General features: G+C 60.0%; 2 protein-coding genes across 5 annotated transcripts; both read right to left on the reverse strand.

Moving 5' to 3' along the window:
- Window positions 1-8: 8 nt before the first annotated feature.
- On the reverse strand, window positions 9-20,657 carry CPT1C (carnitine palmitoyltransferase 1C). 4 transcript variants are annotated; one of them, XM_059728199.1, is made up of 19 exons: window positions 20,349-20,657; window positions 14,726-14,890; window positions 13,908-14,047; window positions 13,503-13,674; window positions 13,151-13,252; window positions 12,515-12,652; window positions 11,881-11,958; window positions 11,469-11,576; window positions 10,784-10,871; window positions 7,892-8,087; window positions 7,483-7,671; window positions 6,708-6,813; window positions 6,143-6,259; window positions 5,593-5,757; window positions 2,233-2,367; window positions 1,928-2,080; window positions 1,316-1,429; window positions 899-991; window positions 9-815 (listed from the first exon to the last, which is right to left on the reverse strand). In XM_059728199.1, exons 2-19 carry the CDS (start codon window positions 14,864-14,866, stop codon window positions 738-740), a joined length of 2,313 nt encoding a protein of 770 aa, XP_059584182.1. In that variant the 5' UTR covers window positions 14,867-14,890; window positions 20,349-20,657; the 3' UTR covers window positions 9-737. The 4 variants fall into 4 exon arrangements, with proteins under 4 accessions (XP_059584182.1, XP_059584185.1, XP_059584183.1 ...); XM_059728202.1 differs by lacking the exon at window positions 10,784-10,871 and adding an exon at window positions 8,830-8,914 and having other exon boundaries at window positions 20,349-20,656; XM_059728200.1 differs by lacking the exon at window positions 20,349-20,657 and adding an exon at window positions 19,488-19,555.
- Window positions 20,658-21,505: 848 nt separating this feature from the next.
- On the reverse strand, window positions 21,506-23,358 carry LOC106737861 (pro-adrenomedullin). The gene is made up of 4 exons (XM_014609968.3): window positions 23,240-23,358; window positions 22,730-22,834; window positions 22,464-22,619; window positions 21,506-22,098 (listed from the first exon to the last, which is right to left on the reverse strand). The coding sequence occupies exons 2-4, from the start codon at window positions 22,822-22,824 to the stop codon at window positions 21,876-21,878; spliced, it is 474 nt and encodes a 157-aa protein (XP_014465454.2). The 5' UTR covers window positions 22,825-22,834; window positions 23,240-23,358; the 3' UTR covers window positions 21,506-21,875.
- Window positions 23,359-23,731: the final 373 nt, after the last annotated feature.

Raw genomic sequence — 23,731 nt, forward strand, 5'->3', positions numbered from 1 at the left:
CGGCCTGGTGCAATTGGGACACTTTATTGTTTGTTTGTCAGCATTGGCAACAAACCCCTCTGTTCTCTGTCCCACCATGCCATGGTGGGTGGGGCTGGTCCCCTTCCCCTGTGTGTGTGTGTGTGGGGGGGGGAGAGAGACGGGGACACACACACACACACGACGACACACACGACTGCTCCCTCCTCCACACATCACACCTAAACTATCCCGTCCCCAAAACACAGACACAGAAGCAAAGGACAGCAACATTGGGGGGCGGGGTGCAACGGGACTTGGGCTACTCCCTCCACCACAGCGCCCCCTGGTGGGCCTGGGAGCTAGGACGCCTGGGTTCTATCCCAGACCTGGGAGGGTATCTGGGGATCAGGCTAACCCTGATCATCCCCCCCCTCCCCCATCTTCTCACCCCACAGCAAGGGGAATGGGGTCCTGCTCCCCGCAGTAGGCTCCCCAAGGCTAAAATGACTGGAATCTCCTTTTGGGGGGGGGCACAGAAAGGTCAATCAGCAGTCCCTGATTGCAAGGATCTGACCCCCACAGCCAAGGCATTTAGCCCTCCCGTGGGGGGCCCCATTTGTGGCCAGTGCAGTCATCCCCTGAGCAGTCACCCTAGAGATCCCCAGGGCAGGGCCCTGTTCCCCCATCACCCTACAGGATATGACACAGAAGTCTGTGCCTCCCATGGGTTTATTGGAGTGCTGGGAGTTGCAGGGGGAGGGGGACAGGTTCTGCAGCTACTTTGGGCCTAGACTGAACAGTGCCAGAAGGTCCAGCAGGGCGGAGCGGATGTGTGCCCCAAAGCGGTGAGCGTCCTGGAAGAGTGGGAGAGGGCACAGGTTAGTCCGGGTTGCGGGGGTGGGGGGGGAGAGATGGACAGGACAGATGGGCCACTCACCGTCTGGGGGCTGGAGATCTTGCAGGACACATGGAAGGTGAGCAGGTCCTCGCCAATGATGATGTAGGAAACGCCATAGCCATTGTCATCCACCTGCAGGGGTGGGGGGAGGGCAGGGAGGTGTGAGTGGAACCCAGGTATCCTGGCTGCTCAACCTTCCCATGACTCTGCTCTCAGACCTGGGAAAAAACCCAGGAGTCCTAGCTGCCAGCTCCTCCTTGCTCTGACACCACTAGAACCCACACCCCCTGCCTCCCAGCAGCACTGGAAGACAACCCAGGTGTCCTGGCTCCCAGCTCCCCTTTGCTCTGATCCACTAAACACCTCCCATTAGAATGGTGACAGAACCAAGGTGTCCTGGCTAAAGCCCCTGGCATCCCTGACCCCAGGCTGGAACCCGGGTGTCCAGGCACTCACCGGCCCAAATCCACCCCCACAGGAAATGTAGTCCGGGTGGTTCTTGAGGTCGAAGAGCTCAATCTGCTGGACAGGGGTCTGGCTGGTGGAGAGTCCCCAGGGCTCTGCCAGGACCTGAAGGGGTGGGAGGGGTTGTGGGTGGAGGGTTCCCTCCCTTCTAGGCTCCTCCTTCCCTGCCTGTCACCCCGCTGTCACCTCCAGACAGGCAGCAGCATAAGCCCTGCCCCCTAATTTGACCCACCCTCAAGCCTCCCCCACCCCCTCCTGGGATCCCCAACTGCATTTAGCCTCACCCCTAATCTCCCAAGCCACACCCATTCCAGGGACTGCCCCTCCCCTTCCCCAAGCCCCACCCCCTCTCCAGGATGGGTCCCCATCCTGCCCTGGGATCTGCCCCACCCCTGGGATCTGCCCCACAACCTTCCCAGGGTGCCAAGCCAAGCCTACCTGGAGAAATCACCCCTTCTCCCCACTCCAGGCCCACCCACAACCTGGGTCCTGAGACCTGCCCATGCCCTGCCCCTCCTTGAGACTCCGCCCCTGTCCTTGAGGTCCTGCCCCCTCCCTGCCTAGCCAAGTTCTGCTGCTGAGACTGGCCCCCCAACCCCGCACCTCCTTGAGGAAGGGAGAGTCCACCCCCAAGTACTTGGAGACCACGTAGAGGCAGAAGAGGTGTCGGTCAATGCCGGCACCCGTCATGGCCCGGCGGTACAAGGCCTGGTGCTTCTCGGTTGCTACCCGGAACAGAGCCAGGCGTTGCTGGGGCTGGCAGCGGGGAATGGAGGGAAGAGCGGGTCAGAGCTCATGCACCCCACCCCCACAGGGCCTTGTAGAAGAGGTACTGCCTTCTTCCCAAGTACCCCCTTCATTTCCCCCAGCACCCAGTCTGCAGACCCCCCCCCCCCCCCCAGACTCACGTTTTGTGCTGGGTCCATCATGGCCCTGACGAAGTTGCAGGACTCGATGGAGCAGGAGCGGACAGTCTCGGTGCGGCCCTCACGGAACAGCCTGGTCATGGAGGCCTCGTAGGTCAGGCAGAACTTCCCCTTGTCCTGGGGGTGTGGGAGGGAAGGGGGGACCTGCTTATACCAGGACCCCTGAATTCTTCTAAGCTAGAGCAGTGTGGCAGTGGAATAGATGCCTAGGGAAGCTGTGCGCTCAGCACTGCTGGTGTTCAAGAGGCAGGACAGGCACTGGTCAGGGATGATTTAGGTATAGCTCTGCCTGTGTTCTGCTACAGGGATTTCCCAGGCTTCTGGGCTTTCCTGGATGCCCTTCCCCCCTTTCTATTACATGTGCCAGGGTGTTTTTAAGCCTCCCTTAGAAGCATTGCATATTGGCTGCAGCCAAAGCAAGGGATTGGGACTGGGCTGTGCTAATAGATTTCATAGACATTAGGGCTGGAAGGGACCTTGGAAGATTCATAGATTCATAGATGTTAGGGTCGGAAGGGACCTCAATAGATCATCGAGTCCGACCCCCTGCATAAGCAGGAACCCCCTGCATAAGCTCATTGAGTCCAGCCCCCTGCCCAAAGGGCAAGAAGTCGGCCGGGTTCATAGGATCCCAGCAAGATGAGCATCCAGTTTGCTCTTGAAGGTGTTCAATGTGGGCGCTTGAACCACCTCTGGTGGCAGGCTGTTCCAGACCTTGGGGGCTCGGACAGTAAAGAAATTCTTCCTTATGTCCAGCCTGAAACAGTCTTGTAGTAGTTTATGACCATTCGACCTAGTCGTCATCCCTTGGGGCGCTCTGGTGAACAAACGTTCCCCCAGATACTGGTGGTCACCCCTGATAAACTTATAGGTGGCCATCAGATCACCCCTGAGCCTGCGCTTTTCCAGGCTAAAGAGCCCCAGGGCTCTCAGCCTGTCATCGTAGGGTCTGCTTCCCTGACCTCTGATCATGCGTGTGGCTCTTCTCTGGACTCTCTCAAGCTTCTCCACATCCTTTTTGAATTGTGGAGCCCAAAACTGGACGCAGTACTCCAGCTGTGGCCTCACTAAGGCCGAGTACAAAGGGAGAATGACGTCCCGGGATTTGCTTGAGAAGCATCTATGGATGCAAGCCAGCGTTTTGGTCGCTTTACTAGCCGCAGCATCGCACTGCAGGCTCATGTTCATCTTGTGGTCAACGATGACCCCCAAGTCTCTTTCTTGCATAGTGTTGGCCAACATAGCACTGCCGAGCCTATAAGGATGCTGCGGGTTTTTCTTCCCAAGGTGGAGAACCTTGCATTTATCGGCATTGAACACCATCAGATTCTCGTCCACCCACTTGCTGAGCCTGTCCAGGTCAGCCTGGATCACCCGCCTGTCTTCTGGTGTGGATGCTTTTCCCCAAAGTTTGGTGTCATCAGCGAACTTGGCCAGTCCACTTCTGACTCCAGTGTCCACATCATTAATGAAGATGTTGAACAGTATGGGTCCAAGGACAGAGCCTTGGGGGACACCACTGGTCACAGGACACCACGATGAGTGACTTCCATCAATTACTACCCCCTGGGTAGTAATGCTCCTGCTGGGACCAAAGTTCCTCACTACCGGGTTTTGCCCCTCTGCTCAGGGTCAGACCAATCACCACAGTTGGGGGCAGGATGGAATTTTACCCCATAGTCAGACTGGGGGAGGGAGTTTTGCCTTCATCTGTAGCAGGAAGTGTGGCCTCTACCTGGGACCTCTTAAGTATGTATGAACAACCTTTTCCAGCAGATCTGGGTGTGATGTCTTGTGTTGTGTCAGGATTGATGGTAGTTTTACTAAGAGGTTGTATGATGGATTTGTAGGGGATGGTTTGGCTAGGGCTGATCCTGACTCAGGCAAGGGGAGGTCCCTTCCAGCCTAACTCCTCTATGGTTCTATGATACACAATGCCAAGATGCAGCCAGCTCTGGGGAGAGGTAGGTTGGAGGGGCTGGTTGATGCATGAAGCTCTCGCCTGGTGCTGAGACACAGCTGCCTCTGGGATGGGGCCTGTTGGGGAGTGCTACTTATACCAGGACACCTTGCCCAGCACCAAGATGCAGCTAGCTCTGGGGTGAGACATATTGGAGGGCCTGGTTGATGCACAGACCCCTTGCCTGGCATTGAGATGCAGCTGTCTCCAGAGGGGTGTATTTGAGGGGGGGGGGGTGTTATAAGCTCACTGGTGATGAGATGCAGCCAGCTCTGGGGTGAGGCACATGAGAATAGGCAGTTTAGGCATGGCCCCCTAGCCTGGTGCTGCAATGCAACCACTTCTGGGGTGCAGCACATGGTATAGGACTGGTTAGACAGGGACTCCCCTGCTCCAGTGCTGAGATGCAGTTGCCTCTGGGGTGGAGCAGGCTGGGAGAGCTGCTTATAGCAGAACCCCTTAGCCAAGATGCAGCCATCTCTGGGGTGAGATGCCGGGGGGGGGTTGGTTTTGCATTTCTGCTTGGACCCCTCGCTTGATGCAGAGAGGGCCAGCAGACCACAATGGCAGTTTTAGAGAGCTATCGCAGGCCAGTCAGCACTTCCTGCCTCTCAACAGCCCAGAGCCCATGTGCCCTGTGGTTCCTCACTGCCGCCAGCAGCTGACCGTACAATCCTGGCCCTGCCCCGCCCCACCCCACCCCACCCCACCCCACCCCTGCTTTGGATTCACCCTAGCTGGAGCGGACCAGCTGGGACCCACATGCACAGCACCAACCCCAGCCTGCCCTGCACCTCTTGCTGAGTGCAGGGAAAAGCAGCCACCCTGTGGCCCCTCTCCCCTGCCACCACTGCCCTGCTGGGTGGCCTGGAGGTGGCGCTGGAGAAGAGCCGCAGGGCAGCAGCAGGGTCCAGGCACCTGCAGCAAGAAGGGCCTGGCAGAACCAAGAGGGAGGCAGCCTCTTTTCACCCCAGCCCATCAGCAGCTTCTGCCCTACTGCCACTGCCACTCATCTTGGGCGGGCAGGTCCAGAGTGGGATGGTGTTGGGTCTGTGCACACAGGTCCCAGCTGGTCCAGAGCTGGTCTGCTGTGGTCGGTTCTGGTCTGGAGTGGGTGCGGGACGAATTGGGCCAGGGCCAGGGCTGCGCATGCAGGTTCCTGCCCGTCCCAATGGGGCCAGAGTCCAGTTGTGGAGCTGCCACAGCCCTGCTGTGCACCCAGGGGTGGCAGGACGCACCATGGGCCAGACAGCACTAAAGGACCTGCTGCAGGCCTGATAAAGTCCCTCTGTGGGCCAGATCCAGCCATTTTGCCTGCCCCTGGTTTACAGGGATCCCTGCCTGGTTGCTGATATGCAGCCAGCTCTGGGGAAGAGTTGTACCCGGTAGTGTGCCAGCTGGATGGCGATCTGGATGAAGGCATCGGGGCTGGTATGGCACTTCTTGATGAGCCCCTTCCCAAACTGCTTGAAGGGGAAGGTGTGGAAGTCAATGTCGTCTGCCAGGGCCTGGGCCACCCTCAGGGATCCCTGGATCACCTGCTGGCACTTGGAGGGCAGGCAGGAAAGGAGGGTAAATGTTATGAGGAGAGTGCCCTCCCCCCAGCCCTTCCTTTGCCCAGTGTGGCAGAGACCCCCCAAAAGGGGCCCCACTCACATGGCTTGTCCTACTGGCCCCACCCCTTGTGGCCTGACTCCACCCCCACAGGCCCCACATCCCAAGTTCATGCTACTAGCCCAACCCCTTTCTGTGACACCACCATTGCTGCCACCTGCATGCCCCACCCCACACTGCCCCCACCCCTTACTGATGTCACCATTGCCCCAAATGCCTGTGATGACCCTCCCTTACAGGCTCTGCCCACACCCCTGGTCCCACCCTCTAGCTCCATCACCCTCCAGGTGTGCCTCAGGCCCTGCCCCCAGCTCTCACCTCCTCAGGGATCTCCCACTGCAGTTTCTGAGGGGGGGGGATGTCCGGGTCCATCTCCCCCTTGCAGTGACCATTCACATCATAGCCCAGCTGGAAGGCGTCTGTGGCCAGCATATACTGCAGGGGTTTGGGTGGGTCGAGACGGGGGAGACAATGAGCTGAGGACTCAGGCATCCTGACTGCCACCCCCCTGCTATAACCCACCAGACTCCACTCACCTCCCAGAGCCAGGATAGAACCCAGGAGTCCTGGCTCCCAGCTCCCTTGCTCTGATCCCCCAGACCCTGAGAGCTAGGAGAGAACCCAGGTGTCCTGGCTTCTTAGACACCCTCCCTACCCCACAACAGGAATTAATCCTTGCCATCAATCAGAGATGGGCACTGGACAGCCAGCAGCAGGCAGGGAACCCAGGCATCCAACCTCCCAGCCCCCACTGTTCTCATCCACTAGACCCCTCCCAGAGATGGGACAGAAATCAGGTGACCTTGTTCCCTCTACCCCAGCCCAATTCACCAGACCCCCCTCCCCTCCCAGAGTGGGACCCAGGTATCTGGGCTGCTGGTACCTCAAAGAGGTGGCCCACGATGGGGGCATCAGCCCAGGAATGCTCAGCATTAACCCCAAGTTTCCCGTTGCGGAAGATGATCAAAGTGAAGGATTTATCAAACCACCTGTGGAGGGGAGGGAAGGCAATATGCGGGTGAGAAATGGGGAGGGCGGAGCCTGGTGCTGCCTCCTCCCACCACTGGAGGAGAGGGCCTAACAGCCCCACAACATGCCCAAGTGACGGGGATGGAGACTGGGGTCCCTGGGGGAGGGAGGGGTCCCCATAGGGCAGTTGGCTTGGGAGATACAGTGCATCTGGGGGATCACCCAGCAGCAGCCCCCATCTTTGGCAGGGGGGTTGGGGGCTGTGAGACTACTGCAGGGGGCTGGGGTAGATGGAAGAGGGAGGGCAAAGCATTTCCAGGGTGGGGCTAGAAGTTCCTGTGGGGGTCATGGATTGCCCCTGTTTGTCATGGCCCTGCCCAGGGGTCAGGTCACATGTCATGATCCTGCCCATGCATCAGCACCTTGGCATGATGGATGGGAGTCAGGTTTGCCTGTCATAGCACTATCTGTGGTAGACAGGGACCAAAGGTCAGCAGTCAGACCCCTCCCCTGCCGCTCCGGTTGTGGCACTGCTTGTGGTAGATAAGGTCAGGGGTCAGATCTGCCTGTCATGGGCCCCTACCCATGCATCAATGTCTTGGTGTGGTGGATTGGGGTTGGAGGTCAAACCCACCTGCCATAGCACTGCCCATGGTGAATGGGGGTCACAGGTCAGGGATCAGACTTACCTGTCGTGGCACTGCCCATGAAGAAGAGCCTTGGCGTAGCGGTCCAGCGCTCGGCCCGGGTCGGGCCCCGTCAGCCCCTGCTCGGTTGTGTCCAGGGTGACAAAGAAAGCAGCTCGTTCCACAGCCTCCAGTGACTGCTGGTTCTTCCCTGACCCAAAATAGGTCCGGCGGGCCCGAGCCCAGGGCTCCCTGTAGCATTTGTGAGGGAGAGGTCAGGCGTCAGAGGCCACCTCCCTCCCCTTCCCCACAGGTCATCCACATCTCAAGTCCCATGCGAGTCCCTTTTGGACCCTCCCAGTCCCCAAGTACCCCCCTGGCCCCTCCCTCCCCAGGTCACAGCCCCTCCTGCCCCCCCTCCCGCCATGTCTTGCTCCATATCTCTACCTGCCCCCTGTCCCTCCCCACGCACCTGTCCCCAGCAGTCAGGGCAGCCAGGTGTTCCTCTCCAGGCACAGGGGGCGTGGGGTCATCCAAGATGTGTTGGAACTGGGCTTGGAGCTCGCGGGGCCTGAGGAGCCGCCCGCTATGGTACAACCTAAGCCGGTAGAAACGGCCAGCGTGGAGCACTGCGATGTGCTTGCTGTCGCTCACATGCTGGATGCGGTCTGGGGAGGGGAGGGGACAGCCAGGGCGTGGGGGCAGGGCAAGGCAAGGGAGTATACCCTCCATGCCCCGCTTTCCATGGGCGGGGATCCTCTCCCCCCACCCATGCTCCATGGATAGGGATGCCTCTCTCCCCACTACTACTCCACCAACAGGGCTTCCTGCTAGATGGAGAGACCCCACACTTCCCCCAAGCACAAGGGACCTCTTCCCATTCCCAGACCCCATGGAAAGGGACACCCCCTCCCCAACACTCATACCTCACAAACAAGGCCCCCCTGCCCCCATGAATGGTGAGACCCCCCCAGTCTTCCCCATGGATGGAGACCACCCCCTACAAAAAGGGACATTCCTCCAATCCTGAACACAGATGGACACCCCCTACCCTTCATGGACAGGTACCCCTCTTCCACCCCATGACCAAGGAGAGCCCCTCTGCAGGGTGTACCCCCCCTCCCACTAGCCCACTGCCAAGTCCATCCCAGCACAAGGGAGAGGGTTGGGGTGACTTATGTTTCCCTCCCTTTGGGTCCCCCCAACCTCCAGATCACCCCAGGATCTGCCCCCCTGGGGTTCCTGGCTCCAGCAGGTCCTCAGTCTGGGTCCCCCGTCATGGAAGGTGGGGGATCAGTGGGATATTAGCTGATCCATTCTGCAGCCAGCCCTGGGCATAGGGGTAGGGGTCAGTGGGCTATAACCCCGCAGTCTCTGGAAAGGAATTGTGTGGGTGAGGGGGTCCCCTACCTGCCTCCAGTCCCGGGATGCGGGTGGTGCCAAACATGTGCTCATACTGAGCAGAGCACAGGGGGAGGGTGCCCTGAATCATCAGCTGGGAGGGAGTGGGTGTCACCAGGGTGGAGAATGGGGATAGAGAGAGAGGGAGGGGGGTAGAAAGTCAGGAGAGACCCCTGCTGAGTGCCCCCGAGTCACCACAAAAGCAGAGCCTCTCCACCCAAACTGGGTGCAAGGGGGGGAAGGGGAAATTTCAGCAGCTCAGAGCTCACCTTGAAAACACAGCCCCCTGCCCTACACCAGGCTGGGGGTGGGGCACGCAGACCGTAAAAGGCAGCCCCACAGAGACCCTAGCCCCCAAAGCATGGCCCTCTGCCCAATCTTCTGTCCCTTGCTTGGGGGCTGCTCTAACCCTAAAACAAAGGGAGGGATCTAGAAGGTAGGTCAGAGCTGGGAGCAAAGGAGACCCCGGACCCAAGATTTCATAGTTTCATAGTTGGTAGGGTCGGAAGGGACCTGAGCAGATCATCAAGTCCGACCCACTGCCATGGGAGAAAAGAGAATGCTGGGGTCAAATGACCCTGGCTAGGTGATTATCTAGAATCCTTTTGAAGACCCCCAGGGTAGGAGCGAGCACTACTTCCCTAGGAAGTTGGTTCCAGATCCTAGCCACCCTAACTGTTAAGTAGTGCCTCCTGATGTCTAGCCTGAATCTACTCTCAATCAACTTGTGGCCATTTTTCCTAGTTACTCCTGGTAGTGCTCGGGGGAACAGGGACTCTCCATTCCCAGCAGGTCCCCCCTGGTAAGTTTATAGACAGCCACCAGATCCCCTCTCAGCCTTCTCTTGTGGAGGCTGAACAGGTTCAGGTCCCATAGCCTCTCTTCGTAGGGCCTGCCCTGCTGTCCCCTGACCATGCGAGTGGCCCTGCTCTGGACCCTCTCAATGCTGTTCACATCCCTCCTGAAGTGCGGCGTCCAGAACTGGACGCAGTACTCCAAATGCGGCCTGACCAATGTTGCATAGAGGGGGAGGATCACCTCCTTGGACCTGCTCGTGTTGCATGTGTGGATGCATGACAAGGTGCGGTTCGCCTTACTGACCGCATCCTCACACTGGCGCCCCATGTTCATCTTGGAATCAATAATGACTCCAAGATCCTTTTCTGCCTCTCTGTGCTGACGAGAAGGGAGTTCCCCAGCCCATAGGTATGCTGCTGGTTCTTTCTCCCTAGATGCAACACCCTGCACTTGTCAGTATTGAATCCCATCCTGTTCTCATCCGCCCACCCCTGTAACCTGTCCAAACCTAGTTGTAGCCTGTCGCTCCCTTCTATCGTCCCCACCTCTCCCTACATCTTAGTGTCATCCGCGAATTTGAACTAGGTGCTTTTCACCCCCTCATCTAAGTTGCTGATCAAGATGTTCAACAGCGCAGGCCCAAAGACCGAACCCTGGGGAACCCCACTGCCCACATCCCTCCAGGTCGAAAATGACCCGTTCACCACCACTCTCTGGGTGTGGCCCTCTAGTCAATTTGCAACCCATCTGGCTGTGTAGGCATCAACATCACAATCACCTAATTTTTTACTGAAAATGGGGTGAGAGACAGTGTTGAAGGCCTTCCTAAAGTCCAGAAATACTATATCCACCATGACACCTGTGTCCAAGGATTTTGTGACCTGGTTGTAAAAGGCAACCAGGCTGGTCTGACAGGATCTGTTCCTAATGAACCCATGTTGGTTGCCCCTAAGCATAATCTCCCCTGCTGGTCCCTTGCAGATGTGCTCCTGGATAATTTTCTCAAACAGCTTCCCCAGGACCGAGGTAAGACTAATGGGCCTATATGCTATAGTTAATGGGTCCTCCTTCCTCCCTTCTGGGGTTTCCTCTCAACCAGCCTGGGAGGGAGATTGGGGGAAGTCCCTGTTGCTCCCCAGCAAAGCTGGGGGACTCCAGCACTCACCCTGCCCCTCCCCTGGCAGTCGCGTGGTGTTAAAGACCCGATCCCACTGGGCAGTGCAGAGAGGGATCAAAGTGCCAGGCACCATGAGCTGCACCCGCAAACCCAGGAAGGGTTGGAGGGGCAGGAAAGGGACCCAGAGTGTGGGAGGGGGGAAGGAAATAGGGGGCCCAGGAAGGGGAGGCATCCATAAGGAGAGAGAAGGGAAACAGAGAGGAGTTAAGCATCCTGCGAAACTCCATGCCAAAAACTTCAGGAGGGAAGGAGGCAGCCCTGCCTATGCCCTCATGGGCCAGACTCCTCCCACTGGCCCACCCCCCTGGATCAGGCTCCTCCCCACAGCTCAAGTACCAGCCCTGTCCCCACCCCTTTGCCCCATGAGCTGTGAGAAGGATGTTAGTCCCACCTACAGCCCCCAGAATAGGCACCTCCCCTGGCCACACCCCAGGTTCCTCCCACCCCTCTAGCCCCACCCCAAACCTCAGGCTCCTACCACCCCCTCACCCCACCCCCAGCCTCAGACTCCTCCTACCTCTAGTTTCAAGCTCCTCCTGCTCCATCTAGCCCCACCTCCAAACCTAATGCTCCTCTCACCCACTCACACCAGCACCCACTTGCCCCACAGCCTCCCTGATGTAACTGTACACAAGCAGTTATACCCCCAGCCCCTGCCCAGTGCCCCCCTCACCGGCTTGATCTGCTCCTGGCTGAGAAGTCGCCGGTACAGCAGGATGGCGTAGACAGCATTGCCGGCACGGGCTGCCGGGATGGGGGTTGGGGTGACATACAGGAAGTCCTGGGGGACAGGGGGGTGTTGAGGGACACAGGTGAATGGGAGAGACCCCTCCCCCTTCCCCAGGGGCTCAGAGCAGGGTGTGCGGGGCAGACATGGGGGATCCCCCCTATAGCCAGCACCTGTGGGGGACACAGGGGGGACCCTGATGTGCCCCCCTGGATTTTGGGGGACAGGCAGCTATCGCGGCCCCCCCAGCTGGGGCCCTGTGCCAGGGGCTGCCTGGGCAGGCAGGGGAGTGGGGCAGCGCTGAGTTGAGGGCCAGTCCCCGCATAAGGTAAACTCTCTGCCCTTCCTGGGGACTCACCATGGCATAGTAGTTGCTGTTGACCATGATAGGACCCCGGCCCCGCAGGTAGACATACTCCTCCCACCAGTCACTCACCTGCAGGGAGGGCGACCCTTAGAGCAGCCCTTGCCAACCCCCTGCCCACTGCAGCATAGCGCCCCCTAGTGCCACCCCTCTGCACAGCACAACACAACCTTCCCTAGTGCCACACACACTGTGCACAGTGCCTCCTAGTGCCCCCTGCCCTGCACCCACCAGCACGGTGCCCCCTAGTGCCACATACTGCATGCACCCCAGCACAGCGCCCCATAGTGCCCCCTGCATCCCACAGTGCAGCACCCCCACTGCTCCCTGCCCTGCACCCCACAACACAGCACCCCCTACCGCCAACACTCTGTGCACCCCAACATAGCACCCCCTAGTGCCCCCTGGCCCCTACAGCACAGTGCCCCCTCATGCCCCCTGCCCTGCACAACGCTCCCTAGCAACACCCTGTGCAACCCAGCACAGCATTCTCGAGTGCCCTCTGCCCTACAACCCACAGTACAGCATCCCTACCACCAACATCCTGTACACCCCAGCACAGCGCTCTCTAATGCCCCCCTGCTCCCTGCAGCACGGCACTCCCTAGTGTCAAGGCAGAATCACTCACATAGTTGGAGGCCCACCAGGATTTCAGCTTCAGGTACCACTGCAGCCGTGGCCCCAGCGAGTGCTCAAAGTCCCGGGCCAGTGCTGCCATGCGCTGGAATTGTAGGTCTGACAGCAGGGGCCGCACGGACTCCAGGTACTGGGGGGGAAGGGGGAGCAGCAGGCAGTCTGGGGTCACATCCTGGGAATGCCCCCCCCCATGGGTGCTGGGAGGTGGAGGCATATCCCCACTTCCCCAGCCCCCCACCTGCACCCAATACCCAGGAATCATGGTCAGAGTCTTCCCACAATCCCCCTGGGGTAGCACTTTGGCCAAGGCAAAAAGGATTCTGGGAGTGTGGGATGGGAGCAGGGTATCACAAGCCACCAAGGTGGGAAGATATGACCTGGAGGCAGGAGCCCATTAGTGTTCCTAATCTGGGGTGGGGGTTGTTACCATAGCAACCACAGGCTCCAGCCCACCCAGGTCCAGGGGGCACCCTCTAGCCCCCCAGATGCTCCCCACAACCCTTGGCTTCCCTGTCAACCTTTCAGCTCCTGGGGACCCCTGTGCCAGCCGCCATGCCCCAAGTCTCCCCTTCCCAGAGCCTTCCAGCCCCAGCTCCCTCTCCCCTCACCCCAGTGACCCATAGCTCACCCGCTGCATGGTGTCATGGATGGTGGGCACGGGCAGGCGTGGCAGACAGGCCTGGTAGCTGTACAGCATGGGTTTGCGGCCAGCAAAGATCTTCACCAGTGCCTATGGGGTAGGGACAAAGGTGGTGGGGGAGTCAACAGAGAGCACAGAACACCCCCCCCCCATCCCACTCACTTGTGGGGCAGAGAGCAAGGGGGAAGACGGAGCCAGACAACCTCTCTCCATGCATGGCCATGTCCCATCATCCCTGTGCATTGATCCACCAGCCCCGACATAGCCCAGTATCCTCTGAAGGTGTCCAGCCGTGGCCCCCTCTCTGTGGCCCCCGCCTGAGCCTAGCCATGGCACATACCAGCCAGACCTTGGTGGTGTGGGACATCTTGCCATGGGCCTCGTACATCCAACCATGGTAGGAGAGCAGCAGCTTCAGGATGGAGCGCATGGTGAGGATGAGAGCCAGCCACAGCACTGTGGCAAAGGCCAGCGCACACAGTGCAGCTTGTGTCGGCTCTGAAAGGTACCCGCTACAGGGGAGGGATGGGGCTCAGTGCCATGGGGCAGCCGCATCCCCTCCCACATCTACCCAGCACACTGGGAGGAGCAGAAGGACACAACCTCTCCAGAGCAGAAGGACCCATCCTCTCCAGTACCATGCCCCCTACACACTAGAGCCCCCAGAGACACGCTCAGGCCCTCCCAGACCCTACCCTCCATCCCCCCATGCCTGCTCCTGCCCAAGTCCCTGTGTGCCAGGTACCGGCCAGGCAGGTGCTCCTGGATCTTCCCGATCAGGCCCATGGAGGGATCAAGGCGCCAGAACTGGGCGAGTAGGATAGTGCCAGCCACAAAGACCCAGCTGGCTGGGCTAGCGGGGTACACACCTGTCACAAAGCTATTCTGTAGTGGGGAGGGAGGGGAAGGCAGGATGTCAGTGGGGGCATCGGAGCCTGACCCACAACCCCAATCCCAGCCCGTGAGCATGGGCCCCATCTATCCCCTCCTTCAATCCCAGCCCCACAGTGTGACTTCAGACTGCCCCAGAGTGCTCCTGCCCCATAGCCCCATCCATGTAGCACAGTCCCCAGCCCTGCCCCAGCCTCCCTGCTCCTAGTATTGTGTTGTGATCCCACACCATGATGCCACAGCCATCCCATCCCATCCCCGTGGCCCTACAAAGCACCCAGCTCTACCACAGGCCCCCCCCCCCCCCCCCCAGTTCCCTGCTACAGAGCCTGTCTGGAACCCTTCTGACTCACACAGGACCTCATTGCCCACCCCTTCCCCAGTCTGACCCAACAGCCCCCAGCACCTGCCTTGTCTATCCCCTGAGCCCCTGCCCCACAGTCAGCCCTGACCCCAGGCCCCCCAACCCCTGACCCACAGCATGATCCCATAGCCCTCCCTCATGGGCCCACTATCCCCAGTCCTGCAGCCTGACCTCAGGATACTTGACCCACGGGGTGATCCCAGACCCCACCTGCCTCAAGCCCACTGAATTTCAACCCCCCAAACCCAGAGCCAGGCTCTGGCCCCAGAGCCTTCTCTTCCCGGCACTGTGGGGCATGACCCCCTTACCTGCAGGCGGCCGAGTCTCTTCTTCCAGGAGTGCAGCCCCGAGAGGTAGACCTGCTTCAGAGCCACATGGCTCAGGTGTACATCGATGCCCTCTGGGGAGACTGTGAACTGGAATGCCACGGCCTGGTGGGCCTCTGCCATGGCTGTGGGGTGCTAGCGGGCCAGCTGTGGGGCAGAACAGGGAGGTGAGGGCAAGCACATCTGGGACAGGCTCACCTCCCCCTCCCCTACCAACTCAACACAGACCCTGGGAGCCAGGACACCTGGGATCCATCCCTGGTGCTTGGAGCGGGGTGAGTAGCTTGAGCCAGGACATTGATCTCCCAACCCTAGAGGCAGCTGCATCTCAGCACTGGGAAGGGTCCCTGTGTAACCCGCCTCTGACATGCCCCACCCCAGAAGTGGCTACAGCTCAGCACCAGGCAAAGGGGTGCTGTAGGACCTGCCTCTCCAACCTATTCCATCCCAAAGGAGATGCCATACAACTCTCCTCTTCCCCAGCATCAGGTGCTCCCCTCCCCTATCTAGACCAGGGGGCAGTGTGGTCCTGCTGTATACCTGGCTGCCGGCTAATGGGGCAGAGAGCAGAGTGACCTCACATAGGCACCAGGGTGACCTCATATGGGATGCTGATGAGCTCATAATCTGTTGCCATGGCAGCACTGAAGGAACCCAGAAGGTACCTCAAAGCTAGATTAGGTGGAGGAGATAGATCTGTGTATGGACCCCCCCCATCCTTCTGAGAGCTGGGATAGAACCCAGGCATCCTGGATCTCCCCCCACCGCAGTTCTAACTCACAAAACTCCCTGCCCCTGCCACAGCCCAGATAGAACCCAGGTGTCTCTGCTTCCTGCTACCCCGGATCTAACCCACTAGACCAGAGGTGGGCAAAATGCAGCCCACGGACCAGATGCGGCCCGCCAGGCCATTCTATCTGGCCCGCGGGACCCCCCCCCAAAATTTAGAAAATTAATATTTATCTGCCCCTGGCTGACTGTCATGCGGCCCTCGATGCCTTGCCAAAACTCAGTAAGCAGCCCTCCATGTGAAATAATTGCCCGCCCCTGCACTAAACCCCAATCCCCTGCCACAGCCCAGCCAGAACCCAGGTATCCTGGCTCCCCACTCTCCCCTGCTAGATCCCACTCCCCTCCTAGGGCTGGGACAGACCTCCAGAGTGGGTTGGGTATTCATAGGGGACACTCTCCCATGACACACTGCTAGCCCCACTGCAGTTTGGGGGCATGGAGGCAGGGGAGTTATTGCCTATCAGCTGGGAATATAAACAGCCCAGATGAGCAAACTACTCCTCTAGCATCTTTTGCACTGAGTGTGAACTGAGATGTCCTAGCCCAGATGGAGAAATTATACCCAGAGGTGGCTGCATTTTGACACCAGCAGAGGGACCTGGGACCTGTGGCTCAACAGCCCAGGCACCCCACTCCAGAGCCAGCTGCATCTCAGCCTGGGGTGAGGGGCCCCAGTAGAAGTAGCCCCAGTGCCTCAGACATCACAGCCGGTAGCTCTTCCAGGTGGCCTTGCAAGTAGTGAGGGAGCCAGGATCTACCCCTGTGTCCTGCCCCACCCTACCCTGTTCCACACTCCCTGTCCTAAGGGCTCTGGAAAGCAGAATCTGGGAGAAAGGTCATCCTCAGGCATGCCAAGGTAGTGCCTCCAATGATTTTTTAGCATCCCATTGCTACTGTTCATCTCCCCACCCTGTTCCCTCTCCTGAGGCAGACAGAGGGAGAGAAGGATGGGACACCTTGCCTGGGAAAGTCAGGGGGAAAACCCAGGTGTCCTGGCTCCCAGCTCCTCTGCTCTAACCCAACAGAGCTGGGAGAGAACCCAGGCATCCTGGCTTCCAGCCCTACCTTGTCCCCCACCCACCAGACCTGCTTGAACCCCATTCCTTGTGCAGAGATAGAACCCAGGAGTCCTGGCTCCTGGCTATCATCCATTAGACCCCACTTCTTTTCCAAAGCTGGGATGGAAGCCAGGACTCCTGGGTTGTATTTCCCTCTAGTGAGTCCCTGCTCTAATCCACCAGACTTCACTTGTCTTCCAGAGCTGGGCTAGAACCCAGGTGTCCTGGCTCTCAGCCTCCCTGCTCCAACCCCCAGATACAAGATAAAACTGAAGTATCCAGGCTCCCAGGTTCCTTGCCCCCTTTCAACTCAAACCCACTAAACCCCCTCCCCCTCTCCCAGCTCTGTGGTGGAACCCAGGCATCCTGAGCCTCAACAATCCTCTGCTAAAAACACACCTCTCCAGGGCCCTTCTACAGGATAACAACCAGCTACTGCTGCTGGTTCTTCTGGGAGCTGTGCTCTGGTTATGACAGGGCCTGGCTGCAGCCATGTGACTTTTTACCATCCTAAACTCCCCAAAAAGTTTCCTCTTCTCCTTCCATTTCCCTACCCTCGGGAAGCTGCTTCCTCTCGCTGTCTCTCAACCTCATTTCCCATGCTGTCCTTGGGATAGCATAGGGCTGTCCAATTCCCCTAGTCCCCACAAGACCCAGGGGCAGCGTGCATGTGTGAAAAGCAGGGAATGGCACGAGGGAGATGTAGGGGTTAGTCCAGCTACTACTTGCCCCCTGCTGCTGACACATGCCCCCATCATGTCCCCCAGGGAGCTCAGATTTCAGTGGGGGCCCCTTCCCCTGCTCACCCCACCCCCAAACTTCCAGTCCCTCCAGGAGCCCTACAGGCTCAGGGTCTGACATAGGCATGGGCGAACCAGGCAGCCGCCTGGGGCCCGGACAGAAAGGGGGCTCCAAAATGGTAATTTAAAAATTATTATCATCATTATCTCTGGCAAAGGGGCACCCAATACTAAATGTTATCTCGGGGCCACTAGGAGTCTAGGCACAGTGCTGCATAGGCTGTGTCTGACCCCATGGATCCCATGGGCCATATCTTTCTTTGACACCCCTGCAATAAGTGCCTTTCCTTTCCTCTAGTCAGACTTAAACAACATTTAATCTGAAGGGGGGGAAAAAGACCAATGTCTTTGAAAATGAGCCCAGGAAACCCAAGCAGCCAGGTGCTCTCAGCTCTGGCCCAGACTTCAGGATCTCTCCCCACTGCACCCATTCATGAATAAAAGGAACATCTAAAACCATCAGCCCCAAACCAAACTGGTCTCTTTCTTCTCTGTTTTGCCTGTTGGGCCCTGGAGGGATCCCAGGCCCTGGCAGCGACAGGGAGGAACCAGGCAGACGCCCCATGATGGAATTTTTGTGGGGCAATAGCACAGAGGAAACAGGCCAAAAAAGTGGCTGGGAAGCATCCCGCCCTTACATCATGGGTGTGGCAGCGCAGCCTGACCTGCCTTGGTTCCTTGCAGGGCTCTGCTTTGTTGGGGGGGGGGGGGGGAGGCACCCAATGTAGGCTTCACACACCCTCCATTATCCCTCAGCCCAGCCTGCCCACCCCCCACTGAATCACCAGGCTTCACTCTGCCTATAGAGGGGTGGAGGGGCTCAGCTTCCCCAGGATGTGCCATGCCCCCAAATGAGGGAAACTGAGGCAGAGGTCCAGGCCAGCCAGGAGCCCACTTTTTAATCCTCCACCCCTAGCCACGAGCCATGGTGTTTTGATGTGAAGTAACCAACCCCATCTCATAGAAGCAACTGCATTGACCACAAACGAAACCTCAAAGGATGGTGTTGATGGGCTTGGAGGGAGAAATAATGAGTGACCTCCAGCTGGCATCCAAGGGCTTCAGCTTGCCAGGAAAGTGCCCCCCAACCCCATGTACACGCCCCCAGACAACACCCCCACTCCTCAGCACAGCCTTCTCCCCTTCTCCCTGGGGGTGGGGGAGCTCACCTTCCCCAGCTCCAGAGGGGCAGGGGGGCAGTGGGGTCTGTTGGGTGACAGCTGGGCTGGGAGCCAGGATGCCTGAGTTTTCCTCCAGCCATCTGGGCCCAGAAGGGGCAGAGTTAAGGTGACATGAACCTGCCTCTGCTGTGGGGCATCCCAGCTTGGTTTGGTCATTTCCTTTCCCTTCTCTGCTTCCCTATGGTAATGGGACGTTCTTTCTGGGAAGGATTTTGCGGAACAACTAGTTGTTCCTGGCTCTACCCGCCCCACCCCCACCCCTCTTTCCTTGGGCTAGGCACCACCCAGCCCCCTGACCGAGACTGGTGCCTGGTTTGGCCAGTCATAGATGCCTGGGAAGCTGCCAGTCTGACCAGACCACATATTCACCCCATTTGGCAGAGATGTAAACTGAGACAGAGAAGCTCAACGACCAGATAGAACCCATGCCCTGGAGCCAGGAAGTGAACCCAGATATCCGGAGTCCAAGGCTCAAACAACCTGGCAGATCTGGGCAGCGACACTGCCAGCAGGGTCATAGTTTCACACACCTTTGTACAGCTCATTTTGCAGCCAGGCAGGTCCAGATGGGTAAGGGACCCACAAGACCCCACTCCCTTCCCAGAGCCAGGACAGAACCCAGGAATCCTGGCTCCAACCCTCCTTCCCCAAGCCATCCTATGTCACTCCACCACCAGAGCTGGAGGAAGAATTCAGGCATCCTGTCTCAAAGCTCTCTTCCCTGCCCTGACCCCACCAGTCCCCACTTCCCTCCCAGCGATGTGAGCTCAGGAGTCCTGGCTTCCAGACCTCTGCTTTACCCTCCCTGCAATTCCCCAGAGCTGGGAAATGCAGGTGTCTACCCCATGCCCAGAGGGACTAGGAGAACCAGCCAGGAGATGCCCCTGCAAAGGCAATCCCAGCCCCCAGATACCTGCACCAGGCTGTGAGCTCTCCAAGGGCTGCTAGGACAATGCTGCGCTCTGCCTGGGTCCCAGGAAGGAACCCAAACATGGCCATAGCCCAGCCCCAGCCCCGGCCCCACCCCCAGCCTGCCCTGCTGACAAGTTGAACTAGTTCTGTCCCTGGCACTCTCAGGGCCTGGCAGGATCCCAAGTCACTTGAAAGACACGGGGAAAAGGGTGGGGGACCCAAACAGCATCTTCTCAGGTAGGGGGTAGGATAGAACCCAGGTGTCCTGGCTCCCAGGCCCCCCACTCTAACCCATCATACCCACTACTGTCCCTGAGCTAGGATAGAACCCAGGCATCAGGGCACCCATTCCCACCACTAAGGGGTGCCAAATCCAATCTGGGCCCCAGGGTGGGGAGGGGACTGGCTGGCTCTGGGGGCTGGAAATGGGGCCTAGGCCCTCCAGTGGGGACCAGCCCTGCTCCCTTTCTTTCATGCAGGATTGGGGGAGGGGCTAGATTCTGCCCCCTCCTTTCCCTCCTGCATCCCATCAGAGGCAATGGGCCAACCTTTCTCAGGCAGGGGGTGGGATGGGGGGATAAAACCCAGGTGTCTGGGTTGCCAGCCTCCCATGTTCCAATCCACCAGACCCCACGGCCTCCCAGAGCTGGGAGAGAACCCAGGTGTCCTGGCTGCCAGCCCCTCTTGCTCTAAGCCCTTTAGCCTCCACCACTCACAATTTTGGGAGAGAATCCAAGTGTCCCCCACCAGCCCCACTCCCCTCCAAGAGCTGGGCTAGAACCCAGGCCTCCCCTCCCCTTGCTCTGACCCAGTAGAAACCAGGACAGAATCCAGGCATCTGATCCCCCAGCCCTGCACTCACCCTGCGGCCCAATGTCTCCAGCTCAGGGTGTCTGCTGGCAGGCGTGGGGAGTGTGCTGGACCCCACGTGCCCCGATGCAGCCATGTGGGTCCAGAGAGGCTATGCCAGGCCCCCACCTCCAGCACCTGGGGTGGGGCACCCCCACCTCCTCCCCTCCCCCAGCCTCTATCCCATCCCCCTCCCCCAGGGATGCTCAGGCTGGTCCAGATGCTGAGGATGCAGCCAAGGATACAGGGGAAGATGCTGCCCCTACCCAGAGCCCAAAGCAGGGACCCGGAGGACGGGCGCGAGGTGGGGGGGGTGGAATGGGGGGAGGTGCCCGGAGCTTGCGTGATACGTCACAGCGTGGGGAGGGAGGGCTGGGAGCCAGGGTTCTCTCCGAACTCGGGGAGGGGGGGCGTTCTAATGGGTTGGGAGTGGCTGGGAGTTAGGACGCCTGGATTCTTTCCCAGTGGTTTCTACCGGGTCAGAGCCCCATGATCTGCCCCCGAGGGGGGCACGCGTGGGAAGGAGGAGCCCCGCCACGCTAGGAGGGGGCGGGGCAGCCCGGACGCCAGGGTTCAGTCCCCAGAGTGCGGTGAAAGCGGTGGGTAGCTGCTGCCACCGGCTGCCGCGCTGGCCTTCCTCACCAGGACGGACAGACACACGGACTCATTCCCCCACCCGCAGCTCCGAACTCGGGGTCACTGTGCTCCCAGGACGCTAAGGGCCCGGACGCCTGGGTTGTCTCTCACCTCTGGGAAGGGAGCGAGATCCAGGGGTTTGAGGGTAGGGGGAGTTGGGGAAGGGAGCCAGGACACCGGGGCTCTATCCCCAGCAAGGATCCGGCTGGACGTGGGCTCCAGCGCCAGGGGCTGTGTTTTCTCCACACTTTGGGAGATGGGGCTGGGGCCAGGACACCTGGGTTCCTGCTCGGGGAGGGGACAAGAAGGCTGGAAGCTGGGTTGCCTGGGTTGTGTCCCCACCCCTGGAGGACGAATGGGGTCCGGGAGCCGGGACACCTGGGTTCTATCCCTGCCCAGCTGGAAGGGGATGGGGGTCAGGGTCAGGACGTCTGGGTTCTAACTCCAGCTCAGGGAGGGGAGTAGGGGCCAGGACACCTGGGTTCCACCCCCCACTGCCCTCTCCCCCAAAAGAGCAACAGCAGGAGGCACATCTGTACCAATAAACCTCTTTATTAGACCTGCGCTCAGGCCCTGATGAACGAAGAACTTGGGACTGGGGGGGCAGAGCCCCCCAGCTACCCTCCTCTCCCCAGCACCATCCAGCCTGCCCATCTCCACAGCAGCGCCCGCTTTGCTCTGATGCTGCCCCTTTTGGGGGAGTGGGGGGACCCGTGCTCCATCCATGTCCGTGGGGTGGGGGAAGGCTGGGTGGGGGCCTGTCCCCTAGTTCCCCAGAGGGAGGGGTCTAGTTCTGTGCCAGCCCCAGGAGGGAGCTGCCCTCCCTGCCACTGGTGCCCGCGTCTTGCCAGGGCAGGGCCCTGCTCTCAGCCGTGTTGCCCACAGAGGGGTGGGGGCGCAGGGGCTATGTGCCCGTGGGGGACCCTCGTCCAGCTGCCCCCCGCCGCCGTCGCCCATAACCCAGGGGGTCGGCTGTGCCCTTGCTGGTCTTGCGGGAGTCGTCCTTGAGGTCCTTGCTGCCGAAGTGGTACAGTAGGCTGGCCAGGTTCTGGGTCTGGCATGTACCCAGGTGGCATCCGCGGCCCGGGGACAGTGGGGACACCTGGCGTGGGGGCCGGCGCCGGGGGCTGGAGGGAACAAAAGGGGATGGGGTTAGGATACCTGGGTTCTCACCAGGCTTGGGGGGGCGGGAAGGGGGAAGCCAGGACACCTTGTTTCTCCCCTTACCTCTGGGAGAGGTGTGGGGGGGGGGGAGGGGGCGGTCTAATAGGTTAATAGCAGTAGGTCTGTGAGCCAAGACACCTAGGTCCCCTCCTCAGCTCTGAGAAGGGAAGGGCATCTGGGGGGTTACAGCGGAGGCCAAGGGGAGCTGGGAACAAGGACGCCTAGGTCCTTACCTGGCTGACCGGGAGATCGCCCAGGATGGTGGGGAAGGTGGAAACGATCCGATCACAAGGTGGGCACCGTATCCCCTAGCCCCCCATGCCCTTACCTGCCAGGCAGGCCGAGCCCTTCTCGCACATCCTCTGGCCGTACGTAGCCCTGGGCACTGCCCCAGGCCTCAGAGCCCGGCTCCCGGGGGGCTGGCGGCACCGGGGGTGCTCCCCGCAACCGCTCCAGGAAGGAAACCATGGGCAGGGGGTGTCGCCTGCAACAGACCCAACGGGGCCGATTATCTTCAGTGGGGGGGGATCCCCAAAAGACTATCCAGCCTCGTCCCCGCTGTAGCCCCCTCCCCTGCCCAGTCCAGAGGCTCACCTGGATGCAACATCCCCCAAGCTCCGGGACTCACAGGGCACCGATGCCACAAGCAGCAGACATTGTAGCAGCTCAGGCAGACAGCGGGGGGCCATGGCGAGGGATCTGGGGGAGGAAGAGTGGGTGGCATGTCAGTGCTGGCAGAGAACCCAGGTGTTCAGCCTCCCACCTCTCCCATGAGCTCTAACGCACCAGCCCCCACTCCCCGCCAGAGCTGGTAGAGAACCCAGGTGTCCAGGGTCCCAGCCCCACCAGTCTAACCCACTGACTAGATCACCCCCGCCCCCTTCCAGATCTGGGAACAAACTGAGGCATCCGGGCTCCCACTGGACCGCCCCCCGAGAGCTTGGGAGAGAACCCAGGCATCCCGGCTCCCAGCCCCCTGCTCTACCCCACCAGCCCCCACTGCCCTCCCAGAGCTTGGAGAGAACCCAGGTGTCCGGGTGGGGAGTGGGGGGACCCCAGGCAACCTGGCCACCCCCAATAAACCTGGGTGCAGGCACTGCTCACCTGGGCTCCGGGCGGCTTGCTGTATCCGTGCGTCTGTCCAGGTGCTGATCTGTCTGTCCACGCTGAGCCGCTGTCCCAGTGCCGGTCCCAGCCCAGCAGGGCCCTTTTAAAGTCCAACTGGGGCGTGGGGGGGGGGGGGGAAGGGGGCAGGGTTTTCGCAGCTGCCCTGAGGGAGGAGGCGGGATCAGCACGGGGGGGAAAGGGCAGCCCCGATTCCCCCACCAACCCCCAACTCCCCACCCCTTCGAGACCCCCTGCCCACCACCCCTTCTACTCCCAGCTCCTGTCCCCCAAGTTGCCCCCTCCTGCACCCAGAAACCTTGTCCCCCCACCTGTCCCAGAGGGCTCCCCACGGCTATGGGGCCCCTCTTCCACACTCCCCCCATCCATGGGATCCCCCCCTACACAGATGCACGGGTCCTGCCCTCCCCACACTCCGGACACCACCCCCCCGTGAGGGAACGTGCTGTATCCCAGGCTGGGGATGACGGT

Source organism: Alligator mississippiensis, chromosome 5 (assembly GCF_030867095.1).
Source record: "Alligator mississippiensis isolate rAllMis1 chromosome 5, rAllMis1, whole genome shotgun sequence".
Taxonomy (NCBI): Eukaryota; Metazoa; Chordata; order Crocodylia; family Alligatoridae; genus Alligator; species Alligator mississippiensis.